General features: G+C 40.2%; 2 protein-coding genes across 2 annotated transcripts in view; both read left to right on the top strand.

Moving 5' to 3' along the window:
- LOC139182031 (ATP-binding cassette sub-family C member 4-like) overlaps nt 1-12,435 on the top strand; it is a 404,344-nt gene that overhangs the window by 90,469 nt on the left and 301,440 nt on the right. The window lies entirely within an intron of this gene.
- LOC139182033 (ATP-binding cassette sub-family C member 4-like) overlaps nt 1-12,435 on the top strand; it is a 48,619-nt gene that overhangs the window by 1,118 nt on the left and 35,066 nt on the right. The window contains exon 2 of the mRNA XM_070785517.1: nt 7,960-8,115. Within this exon, the coding sequence (XP_070641618.1) occupies nt 7,960-8,115 (156 nt within the window). The remainder of the gene's footprint in view (nt 1-7,959; nt 8,116-12,435) is intronic.

Raw genomic sequence — 12,435 nt, 5'->3', positions numbered from 1 at the left:
ACCAGAGCAGACAAGTTGGTAGAAAGCTCTTTCTCATCTCCCTCTGCAGCCAGAATGTCTCCTGACTTACACACACCGCTACTCGGGTTGCGTGTTGGTTCTCCCAAAGCACCACATCCTCCCAGCTTCCAGTGTGCAGTCTGCTCTCTGCCTCAGAGACCTTCCCCTCTGTCATCTGGATGGTGAAAGTCTCCTCATTTTCTGAGGTGACTCTAATGCATCTTTGAGACCCTCAATTCTTCCTCAGTGTCTTATATACTCTTTGAAGGTAGCATTCACAGTACAACTATGTTCAAAGCAGCTGATAGTAGGAAAGAACTAATCCTTACAATGAAATATCCAATGTTTAAAAGGAGGAAAATTCTGACCTATGATTAAACCTTGACAACATCTTACTAAATGTCAGACACAAAAGGAACAAATACTCTGATTCTGCTTTTGTGAGGTGGTGAAATCCTATGAATTTGACAAAGTGGTCAAATTCAGGAAGACAGGAAGTAGGATGGTGGTCTCCAGGGACTTGGGGAGTGGCAATGGGGAGTTGTTTGTTTAATGGTTATAGAATTTCAGTTTTATGAGGCAAAAAAAAAAAATCTTGAGCTTGGTTGCATACCATGTGAATGTACTGAACATTAAACCATCCACATAGAAATGGTTAAGTAATTAAATTTTATGCTATGTGAACTTTATCATAATTAAAATGTAAGATAGCATCTGTGTCGTGCTTTGTAATTTGAGGTCTGTATCTCATGGTACCTTGAGGTTTTTAAAATCAAGGAGCATCTTATTTTCATCTTTGTTCCCTAGAAAGTGGCATTCTGCAAGGGTGAGTAACACACAGGTGTGAGCAACCAGTAACCAGAACATACACACAAGACAACTGCATGAACAACTGAAAGAACTGCTTTAACTCTTTCCACCACAACCCCCAGTGGACTATAGCTGTAATTTAATGAATGATACTCTTGTAACATGAAAATACATATTCAACTTATTGCCAGAATGATACCCAGGAAGCAGCTTCAGTTAGTTGCAGCACTAAAGGTGACTCATAATTATTTCCAGTTCCATCATAGTTCAGGAAGAAGCTGAGGACTGTTTTGTTGGGAAAACATTAATCACAGCTCTTGATAGAATCCTGTCCCTGAGAGCACTGTAGGTGATGTTAGCATACTCTCAGACAATGTGTCTGTCAGATTTCCTGTTGTAAATGTGATTCTGTTAATTTGCACTTGTCTTAATTTTCCCCAAAGCCATAAAATAGGAATTTTTTAGGAAACTCTGCAGTACAACTTATGAACATAATTGATTCTATTCTTCCTTCTTAAAAACTGCAAATCATAGGATTATTGAGAATCCAAAATGTTTCAGGGCAAATTGAGTTTGGAAACTGAATTAATAACTGTGGTAGCTTGGCTTTTGATCTCTGACTTGGTCTGTTCCCCGTATCACAGATCAGTCACTCAGTTGTGTCCAACTCTTTGTGACCCCGTGGACTGCAGCACCAGGCCTCCCTGTCCATTACCAACTCCCGGAGCTTACTCAAACTCATGTCCTTCAAGTTGGTGATGGCATCCAACCTTCTCATCCTCTGTCGTCCCCTTCTGCCTTAACAACATTAGCTTCATTTCTGTGTTTGGAGATGATGTCCATGCAGTGTGTTCAGGAAATGATTCTACTCCATCTGTGAACATCCCAGGTTCCCTCTCCTGCTAACCTGTCCCACCCCATCACTCTGGGTCACCCCTTTGGTGCTGGGTTTGATTGAAAGAGGCTGCTGCGGGGGATGTGGAGTGAGCCTGCCCAGCCGAAATGGGGCTTTATTCTCTTTCCATTGTTTCCTCTGCTGTCCTGATTCCTGAAAGTTAGAGTCAATAGGAGAGTGTAGTAGGTACTACATATAATTTTAATTCATGGAAGAAATAGCAAGTAAAAATAAAGATCCCAGATGAGGTAAATAGCACCTTAATTTTCCCAGTTAGATTCTGAATACTGGTTGTAATTTTCATTTAGATGGTTTTGTGGTTGATTTAATGATTTTAGAGTTCTGGGACATTTTAAAGCATTTTTCCAGTTCTCGAGATAGAATGGTTTTGGTTTATTATTTTTTTCTTGTTCAGAGCTCTTACTTCTATAATACATTTTTAGAGATACTTACTAGACCTTGCTGTAATGTACAAAAATATTTGTTTCCTACATTTTCCCCTTTTTTATATAGTATCTCCTCAGCAACCCCTCTCCTCACTCCCAGATTATCCCACTTTCCTTGCTGGCTTTCTAATTCCTTGTGACTCAGACTGTGGTGTCAGGGCCAGCAGCTCCTACATCTCCTGGAGCTTTCTAGAAATGCAGAGTGTCAGGCCCATCCAGACCTCTTTACTCAATTGAACAAGACCTTCTGGTAAATTCCTTTCTCTCCCATAGGCATTTCTGATGAGAGATAACCTGTGATTTCTATTAAACGTCCTTTGACAGGTAGAAATTGAGCTCAGGTCCCTGATATGACTGAGCATGAGGCTCTAGAAGTTCTGTGCCACTTCCCCTATAGATTTACTTACTTTCATATTCCGCAAATTGCACTTACACTTTATAATTCAACTCTGTGTGATTCCACTGCATTTCTTTGCATCCTCTCAGTGGAGTCTGTCTTCATCATGGGCAGTTTTCATCCTGCTGTCTGTCCTTCCCCACACCAGCCTCATGCAGGGACTGGAGGGATTTCCCACAGGCTCAGCCCTGTCTGGGCCTGGAGTCAGAGACAGCCCTGCACAACAGTGTATGTGTGGCTTTTTCACCACCTGATAGGATCAAAAATGAGTCTTGCTCTCCAAGCAGGGCAGGAGGTCTGTTTGGTTTGTCTTCTGGGGAACCATTGCCCCACTTAGCTGCAGGTTTTTCTTACAGCCCACCTGGGGTGCTGGTTCTTGCTGCTGACAGCCAGCCCACCTGACCTCAAGTACTCTCTCTGCCTAGTGATGTCATCCCACTCACCGTGTTATATGTACCCATGTCCACATCATGCTTCAACTCTCTGGCCACAGGATCTCTATGGTAGGATCTCTATGGTACAACTGTTCCTTTAACTTCAGCTACACCTCTCCCCACTTTCTCTACACAGACACATGATAAGATACCAGGCCATCCAGGTTTAAGGAGTTCATCAGCAGAATAGAAAAGAGGCTGACAGATGTGGGTTTGAGTCTCATCCTATGACTTAATGGACTCTGAAATTTCAGGCATACCAATTTATTTTTTTTTATTTTTTTTTTAATTTTTTAACTTTACAATATTGTATTGGTTTTGCCATATATCAACATGAATCTGCCACAAGCCTCAGTCTTGTTTTGGAAAAATGGAATTGATAGGACCTAACCCATAGGCTTGTTGTACAACTTAAATGAGATAAGACATGTAAAGCACCCAGCACATGGGGCAGAGTAAATGCCTGACCAATGATGGTTGTAGTTTTTATACTGTATAAAATGACTATAAACACTTACATGGCGGAAGTTGTTGTCTGTCCCATGAGAATAAGGTGTTGGCCATTCAGAGTTTTATTTATGGCTGTAGGATCCATCTGTCATGTTTCTCTTTGTCCAACTTATCATATGTCTAAATAATATGGTGATATTTTTTCCATAAATTTCTCTGGCCTGATTAAAAATCTCAGCTTCCTGAAGAAGCGTCTTTGTCTCAGGGCTCCCCAGGGAATACAAATGAGAAAAAGTCAAGTCTAGTACAGATCCTGCTGTCAACATATACAGGCCAATTGAAGAAACAAGAAAATGGCTAAATTAGTTTTGTAAGCTAGAAGATGGTCAGAATTTTTATAGAAGTTTAGGAAAAGATAATACAACATCTGTTAGTACTGGGATAAGCACACATAGGGTACAGGGAGAGCATTTCTGAATTATCAGTCATGTGAGACAGACTTAGTGATGAGTGGTCAGGGCTTCAGCAGGTGGAAATGCATGTGAAAGGCCTTCTGGGAGGTGAGACCAACATGAGCAAAGGCACAATGCCCTGATCCAGTGAGTAAAGAACCAGGCACCTGCAAGGCATTCAGGGAAAAGAACTACCAGGTGTGTAACACACATTTTTACATTCGACCCTCACAACTACCTAGTGATGCCAAGGAAGCTGACTCATGTACATGAAGGATGGAGAGGTCAGTGGGGACAGTTTTGTAGAAGAGATGTCCTGGGGTGGAGTGACACAGAGCCGACCTTCGGGGGTTTAATCTGGGAAGTGAGAGCACGTGGACCCTAGTGGGCAGGTGTGAGGGGCAGGGAGCCAGGAGCTATTGTGTTTCCAATAAAACGTTCTGGGAAATTGACTCCACTTTTCAGAATCAAACTGATGTCAATTAAAACAAAGCTATTTGTTTTATGTTTATGTTTATGAATGTTCAGGGAAACAGGTGGAAGTTGAAAATGGTATCATTTTTCTTGAGGACTAGATTGGCAATGCTATGCTATGCTAAGTCGCTTCAGTCGTGTCTGACTCTGTGTGACCTCAGACAGCAGCCCACCAGGCTCCCTGTCCCTGGGATTCTCCAGGCAAGAATACTGGAGTGCGTTGCCATTTCCTTCTCCAATGCATGAAGGTGAAAAGTGAAAGTGAAGTCGCTCAGTTGTGTCCGACTCTGAGCGACCCAATGGACTGCAGCCTACAGGGCTCCTCCATCCATGGGATTTTCCAGGCAAGAGTACTGGAGTGAGGTGCCATCGCCTTCTCTGAGGTTGGCAATACTTAACAGCTTTCTCTTAAAATGTACATACCTTATTCTCAGCAATTCCACATCTGAGAATTTATCTGAAGAAAATAATTAAGGTTGTTTGCAAAGATTTAGCTTCAAGGATATTTGACACAGAGTTATTTATGATAGCAAAATATTGGAGATTGGCTAAATATCTACCAGTAGGAGTTTGTTAAATAAATGACCACATATACTGTAATACTATGTAGCTATTTAAAATAAATATTCTTATGAAATTCTAAATGAAGATACATTATAACAGTATGTTCATACTAATCCTATTTTATTTAAATATGTGAATTTGTATCTTTAAGAACACATAACACAAGTCTGGAAAATAAAAACATCAACATCTTAAGACTGGTTTTATCAGACTTCTAGGGTATATCTAGTCTTTATTTACTTTTCAAATTCATTTGCACTGATTATGATTAAGAAAAGAGTGTTTTAATTTTGTTTTTTAAAAGCTAATGCATCCTGACTCTCAGGTGGTGCATGTGGCCTTAAAATGAGGGTTTGAGCCATGAAACATTGCAAGAGTAGAGTCTTCAGGGTTTGGCAGTATGCTGGACTCAGGGAAACCTGGAAGTAAGGTGGACAGTTGTGCCTATGAGTCTGGGAAAGAAGTAGAGTGGATAAGTCAGAGGAAGTGGCTGTTTTGTGTGGGGCATTAGATGTTGGTCATGTCGAGTTTGGTGTGTGAAGAGAGACCCAGGAACAAGTGTCTAACAAGTTGGTGTGGTCGTCAGAGAGGAACCCGGGCCTGGTTCCCTGCACATTCACAAACCTGTGATTTATAGCTTCATTTTATTGGACATCAGTTTAATTTCAAAAAATGGAATCATTTTCCCATGACATCTTGCTGAAGACACAACAGCTCCTGACTCCCTGTCTTACACTTCCCATTCTGATCCAAGTGGTAGTAAAAACAGAAGGAAGCTGTTACAAACCAGCTAAAATAAGATTTTTTCCAAGTGTCTTTGGTATTAGGAATGTAAACTTACTGATATTGGTGACACTTTTCGTGTGGAATTGGTAAAACCCATTGGTGACCCAGATAAGACATTCATACTATGTTAATAGGTTTAATGATTTAACTGTAGAAATAGCCAGAGCCAGGTGTTTTTTTGTTTTTTGTTTTTTCCTTTGAGTTGCCTTTGTTGGAGGGGATGTGTGGCCACATAGCATGTGGGATCTTAGTTCCCTACCAGGGACTGAACCCATGTCCCCTGCAGTGGAAGCTCAGAATCTTAACCACTGGACTGCCCGTGAAGTCCCTTGTTTCTTATTATTCTCCTCACTGGAGTTTGGAGCTCACAGTCCTGTGGTCATGAGCAGCCCTCAATGCCCCTACATATCTCAGCCCATTTATCCAAAGTCTACAAATGTTCCCATTTGCACAGATGGATCAGTGTCAGTAGAGCTGATAACATGGGAACATACACACATTCTCATGGATACAGTTGTCACCTGTGTCTTAATGTGTGTTGATTTATGTATGAGAACACCCAGACAGACAGACACATATTTTTATTGTGCTTCACAGATAATGCTACTTTTTTTTTTTAAACAAACTGAACATTTATGACAACTCAGTGTTGAACAAGTACATTGGCACCATTTTCCCTACAGTATTTGCTAACTTCATGTCTCTGTCACCGTTTGGTAATTCTCACAATATTTCAAGCCATTTTATTATTATTATATTTGTTTTTCTGATCTGTGATCAGTGTTTTTTACTGTTACTACCCAATAAAAGTTTAGATGATGGTTAGCATCCTTTTAGCAGTCAGTATTTGAAAATTAAAGTATGCATATTGTTTTTCATACATAATGCTATTTATTGTGCAGTAAGTAAATGACAACATAGTATAAATAAAATTTTTTACAAAATAATTTTATTTATTTATTTTTGGCTGGGCTGGGTCTTTGTTGCTGCTCTGGTTTTTTGTCTAGTTGCAATGCATGAGGGGTCACTAGTTGCAGTGAGCAGCTCTCTAGTTGCTGTGCACAGGCTTCTCACCGCGGTGGCTTCTCTTGTCGCGGCTTCCGGGTCTAGGGCGTGTGGGCTTCAGTAGTTGTGGTGCACCTTCTTAGTTGCTCTGTGGGGTCTTCCCGGATTAGGGATTGAACCCAGGTCTCCTGCACTGATGCATATTAGTCACTCAGTCTTGTCCAACTCCATTGTGACCCCATGGATTGTAGCCTGCCAGGCTCCTCTGTCCATGGAATTCTCCAGGCAAGAATACTGGAGTGGGTTACTATTTCCTTTTCTGGGAGATCTTCCACACTCAGGGATCAAACCTGAGTATCCTGCATTGACAGATGTGTTCTTTACAACTGAGCCACCAGAAAAGCCCCAATCTTACCATTAGTGCACTGAATTTCTCTCTGCTTTGGTTTTAATGACTAGACTGACACTTGACGTATCTTTCCAAGGTGCAATTGCAAGTATTAATTTGTTTATAAAATACCTTTTGAACTGCTGCAGTGAAAGGTCCCATATAAGTAGCAAATGTTGTGTTGATGTTGACTTCATTATGTGCATTTTGTCTATTGTCCTCTGTCTTATAAGACACTGAGATCTGCATTTTATAATTTTAAGATATTTCCTTTCAAGATATAATATAATTAAGATATTTAATATTAGGAAGTTTTTTAGTTTTTATACCAAAGAATAATTCTTCTTAAATAATAGGCCCTTGAAAAAGTGAATGCTTATTTATGTGTAATACTGCTGACTTTACTTGTTGATATCTCCATAAAATTAGTCACATAATTCTCCAGGATGTAGGAATAAAGCTAATTTAAAGGCTGACTTCTTATGGACCACTTAGGAGATCGCTGGCCTTTCACTGCCAGCATATTGTCATTTTTAACTCTTCTTGGGACTAGGGGGCTCTCAACCAGGGGACAGTTGTCAGTGTCTGAAATTTTTGGTTGCCACAGTTTATTTAGGGAGTGCTACTGGTATCTGGTGGGTAGAGTTCAAGGCTACTGCTAAACATCCTACAATACACAGGACAAGCCCTCTTCCCCCAAGAATGCATTATCTGGCCCATAATTTCAACAGTGCTGTGACTGAGAAATTTATAGACTACTCTTTATATAGAATTTTAAAATTCATCATCATTAACCAGCATTTCTCCCAGGTTTGTTGCATTTTGTTTATTCTTGCTCTCTCCTGAATCTCTTTACAGTGTGGCATTGTAGGAAGAACAGGGGCTGGAAAAAGTTCCCTTATCGCTGCCCTTTTTAGATTGTCAGAACCTGAAGGTGGTGTTTGGATTGATGGAATCTTGACAACCAGTATTGGACTTCATGATTTAAGGAAGAAAATGTCAGTTGCACCTCAGGTATGCACTCACATGTTCTTTTCATAAGCCACCTAAGTTTACTTATTTTTTATTTTTATTTTTTTCAAATTAAATGAAAGGGTTAATTCTTTTTACCCCTAGTAGAGCATATTTTTAGCAGCAGGTATTTTCAACAGATACTTTCATCATATAGTAGGTTTTGTTTCTTTGTTTATTCATTAGTTTTGTGTGCATGTGATTTAATAATTTACTGAGATGGATTTCTGGACTCAGACTTCCTCAGGTTCCACAATTTTATCCACTCATAACCACATAATTCTGAGAACAAAAGGATAAATTGTTTGTTTAGCGCTGGAGAGGTTCCTATAGGGAAATGCAAATTTTAAGTGTCTTCCAGATAGAGCTTTGCTGTAGGAAATGAAGACATCTTTTCAAAGTTGATTATGTCCCTGGAGTGTGTTCTGTGAAACTGTGGGGCTTTGAGAATTGAAGAGTGTACGGATACTATGGGAGACTTTGACAAATCAGCCATTAATAAATAATTTTCTCCAAGCAGTCAGTACAGAATAGTGAGGAAGAGAAAGGGACTTGGAATTCCATGTCTGTGCTCCTTAGTTTTCTCTGTCTTACAAGGCAGCTAACAATACCAACCCTTCAAGCTGTTCTGAGGGCAAAATAGGTCAGTGCATGGTATGGAGTGCTTCACACTGAGACCCAATGTGTGGCTGCTATGATGGTGGAGTATTGAATTGACCATCTCTCCCTCAGCTCTGATTCTGTTTTCCTTTCTTCTGCTTCTTAAAGAAGTATGCCTTTCAGAGAGTGTGTTGGAAATTGAATTATATGCACAGTAGAAGCTCCTTTCTTTTCTTGTGGTTTATCTACTCAGCATATTTTAGTGACTATTTGCTGAGCAATTACCATCCTCCAGGTATACTGTTGTTGTTCAGTTGCCCAGTCGTGTTTGACTCTTCATGACCCCATGGACCTACCATCTCCCAGAGTTTGCCCAAGTTCATGTCCATTTCGTATGGTGATGCCATCCAGCCATCTCACCCTCTGGAAAAGCATCAGAATCTTTTCCAATGAGTCAATTGTTTGCATCAGGTGACCAAAGTATTGGAGTTCAGCTTCAGCATCATTTCTTCCAGTGAGTATTCAGTGGTGATTTCCTCTAAGATTGACTGGTTTGATCTCCTTGCAGTCCAAAGGACTCTCAAGAGTCTTCTCCAACACCACAGTTCGAAAGCATCAATTCTTTGGTGCTCTGCTTTCTTTATGGTACAGCTCTGACAACCATACATGACCACTGGAAAGACCATAACTTTGACTAGACAGACCTTTGTCGGCAAAGTGATGCCTTTGCTTTTTAACGCACTGTCCAGATTTGCCATAGCTTTCTTGCCAAGAAGCAGTCATTCTCTAATTCCATGGCTGTAGTCACCATCCACAGTGATTTTAGAGTCCAATAAGAGGAAATCTGTCACTGCTTCCACCTTTTCCCTTTCTATAGGCCATGAAGTGATGGGGCTGGAAGTCATGATCTTAGTTTATTAATATTTAGTTTTAAGCTGGCCTTTTCACTCTTCTTCACACTCATCAAGAGGTTCTTTAGTTCCTCTTCTCTTTCTGCCATTAGAGTGGTATCATCCAAATAGCTGAAGTTGTTGATGTTTCTCCTGCCAGTCTTGATTCCAGCTGAAACTCATCCATCCTGGCATTTCTCATGATGTCCTCAGCATATGAGTTAAATAAACAGGGTGACAATAAACAGCCTTGTTGTACTCCTTTCTCAATCCTAAACCCGTCAGTTGTTTCATGCAGCGTTCCAACTGTTGCTTCTCGACCTGCATACAGGTTTCTTAAGAGACAAGTAAGATGGCCTGGTATTCCCATCTCTTTAAGAGTTTTCCACAATTTGTTATGATCACACAGTCAAAGGTTTTAGTATAGTCAATGAAACAGAGGTATATGTTTTTCTGGAATTTCTTTGTTTCTCTATGATCCAGCAAATGTTGGCAATTTGATCTCTGGTTCCTCTGCCTTTTCTAAACCAAGCTTGGACATCCGGAAGTTCTTGGTTCATGTAACGCTGCAGCCCAGCATGAAGAATTTTGAGCATAACCTTATTAGCATGGAAGATGAGTACAATTGTCCAGTAGTTTGAATACTCTTTAGTACTCTCCTTCTTCGGTATTGGGATGAGAACTGACCTTTTCCAGTCCTGTGTCCAGTGCTGAGTTTTCCAAATTTGGTGACATACTTAGTGCAGCACTTTGATAGCATGATCTTTTAGGATTTTAATAGCTCTACTGGAATTCCCTTGCCTCCACTAGCTTTGTGCATGCCAAGTTGCTTCAGTCATGTCTGACTCTCTGCAGATCCTATGGACCTGCAGGCTACGGTCCATGGGATTCTCCAGGCAAGAATTCTGGAAAGGGTTGCCATGCCCTCCTCCATAAGATCTTCCCAACCCAGGGATCAAACCCACGTCTCTTATGTCTCCCGCATTGGAAGGTGGATACTTTACCACTAGCACCACCTGGGAAGCCCAACTTTCTTGGTAGTGATGCCTTCTAAGGCCCACTTGACTTCACACTCCAGAATGTCTGGCTCTGGGAGAGTGACGACAGCGTGGTGGTTATCTGTGTTATTAAGGTCCTTTCTGTACAGTTCTTCTGTGTATTCTTTTCACCTCTTCTTCATCTCTTCTGCTTCAGTTAGGCCTTTACCGTTTCTGTCCTTGATTGTGTTCACGTATATAGCCAAGGGCAGTGGAGGCCAGGCATCCTGATTTTTCATCCTGCCCTCTGTTTTGACAGATTTGCTTTTTTTTTTTTTTTTGATGTTTTATTTTTGTGCTCCATAATCATCTGCCTATCAAACAAAGCTCAGAAAAACACCCTCTTGAGATGGGAAACAGAGAAGACATGAGACACAAAGAGCCAGGCAAATGTGCTTCCTGTAATGTGCCCTGAAATGCCTGTTTATTGGGAAGCATTTCAGCATGGCACCCAAAGGGAAGGAGAACGTGGGCTTGGACCTTATGACTGAGTACAGCTGTTGCTATCTACCGGTGGCCTCTAAAATACCTGGAATTACTCTAAGTACTCTTGTTTTTTCTAATTAATTTATTTTTAATTGAAGGATAATTGGTTTATAATATCGTTTTGGCTTCTGCCATGTATCAACATGGATCAGCCATAGGTATGTGTGTATATATATATATATATATATATATATATATATATCCCTTCCCTCTTGAACCTCCTTCCTACCTCATCCCACCCCTCTAGGTTATCACAAAGCACCAAATTTGCATTCTCTGTATCATACATCAAATTTCCACTGGCTATCTAATTTTACATATGGTAATGCATATGTCTAAGTACCTTTGAAACCAAGATACAGCTTTTCTGACTAAAGTGAAATGCTACCTAATAGCCCTTAAGACATCTACTATCAAAAAAGAAAAATGAAAGAGAAAGAAAGAAAATGGGTTGGCAGTATTGGCAAGGATGTAGAGAAATTAGAATCCTTGTTCATTGCTGGTAGGAATGTAAGATAGTGAAGCCACTGTGGAAAACAAGTTGGTCAATTCTCAAAAAAGTTAAAGATAGAATTATTATATGATCTAGCAATTCTACTTTAGAGTATAGACCCAAAAGAATTGAAAGAAAGATCTTGAAGTGATACCTGTACTTGCATGTTCATCGCAGCATTATTCTCAGTAGCAAAAAGGTGGAGGCACCTAAAGGTCCATTGACAGATGGATCAATAAACACAACGTGGTGCATATATGTATACAGTGGAGTATTATTCAGCCTTAGAAAGGGAGGAAATTCTGACTTGTGCTACAACACAGATGAACCTTGAGGTAACAGTGAAATAAGCCAGTCACAGAGGACAAATACTGTATGATTCTACTAATATGAGGTACCTAGAGTACTAAATTCATGGGGACAGGAATTAGAATGGTGGGTTCCATGAGCTGCTGGGAGTGGGGAGTTGTTGTTTAATGTCTACAGAGTTTCAGTTTTGAAAGACGAAAGGAGTTCTGTGGCTGGATGGTGGTGATCGCTGTGCAACACTGTAAATGTACTTAATACCTCTGAATTGTGCACTTACAGCTGGTCAAGCTAGTCAATTTCATATGTATTTTACCACAATTTAAAAAAAAATTTAAAGGTATCCCTTTCAGGAAAAATGGGAAGAACTTTTTAGCACGTTCAGTCTCCATATTTAAAGATTTTCTCTGGCTATTTAATTCATGACTTGTGGTTGCAGTAGAAAATAAAGGAGTTTAGATTCCCAAGTTTTACGTTTTGATGGTACTCATCTCTGAAATGTCCAAGTGAG

Source organism: Bos indicus, unplaced genomic scaffold, assembly GCF_029378745.1.
Source record: "Bos indicus isolate NIAB-ARS_2022 breed Sahiwal x Tharparkar unplaced genomic scaffold, NIAB-ARS_B.indTharparkar_mat_pri_1.0 scaffold_64, whole genome shotgun sequence".
NCBI lineage: Eukaryota > Metazoa > Chordata > Mammalia > Artiodactyla > Bovidae > Bos > Bos indicus.
The sequence above is the reverse complement of the archived record's forward strand: the minus strand, read 5'-3'. Positions and strand labels throughout refer to the sequence as shown.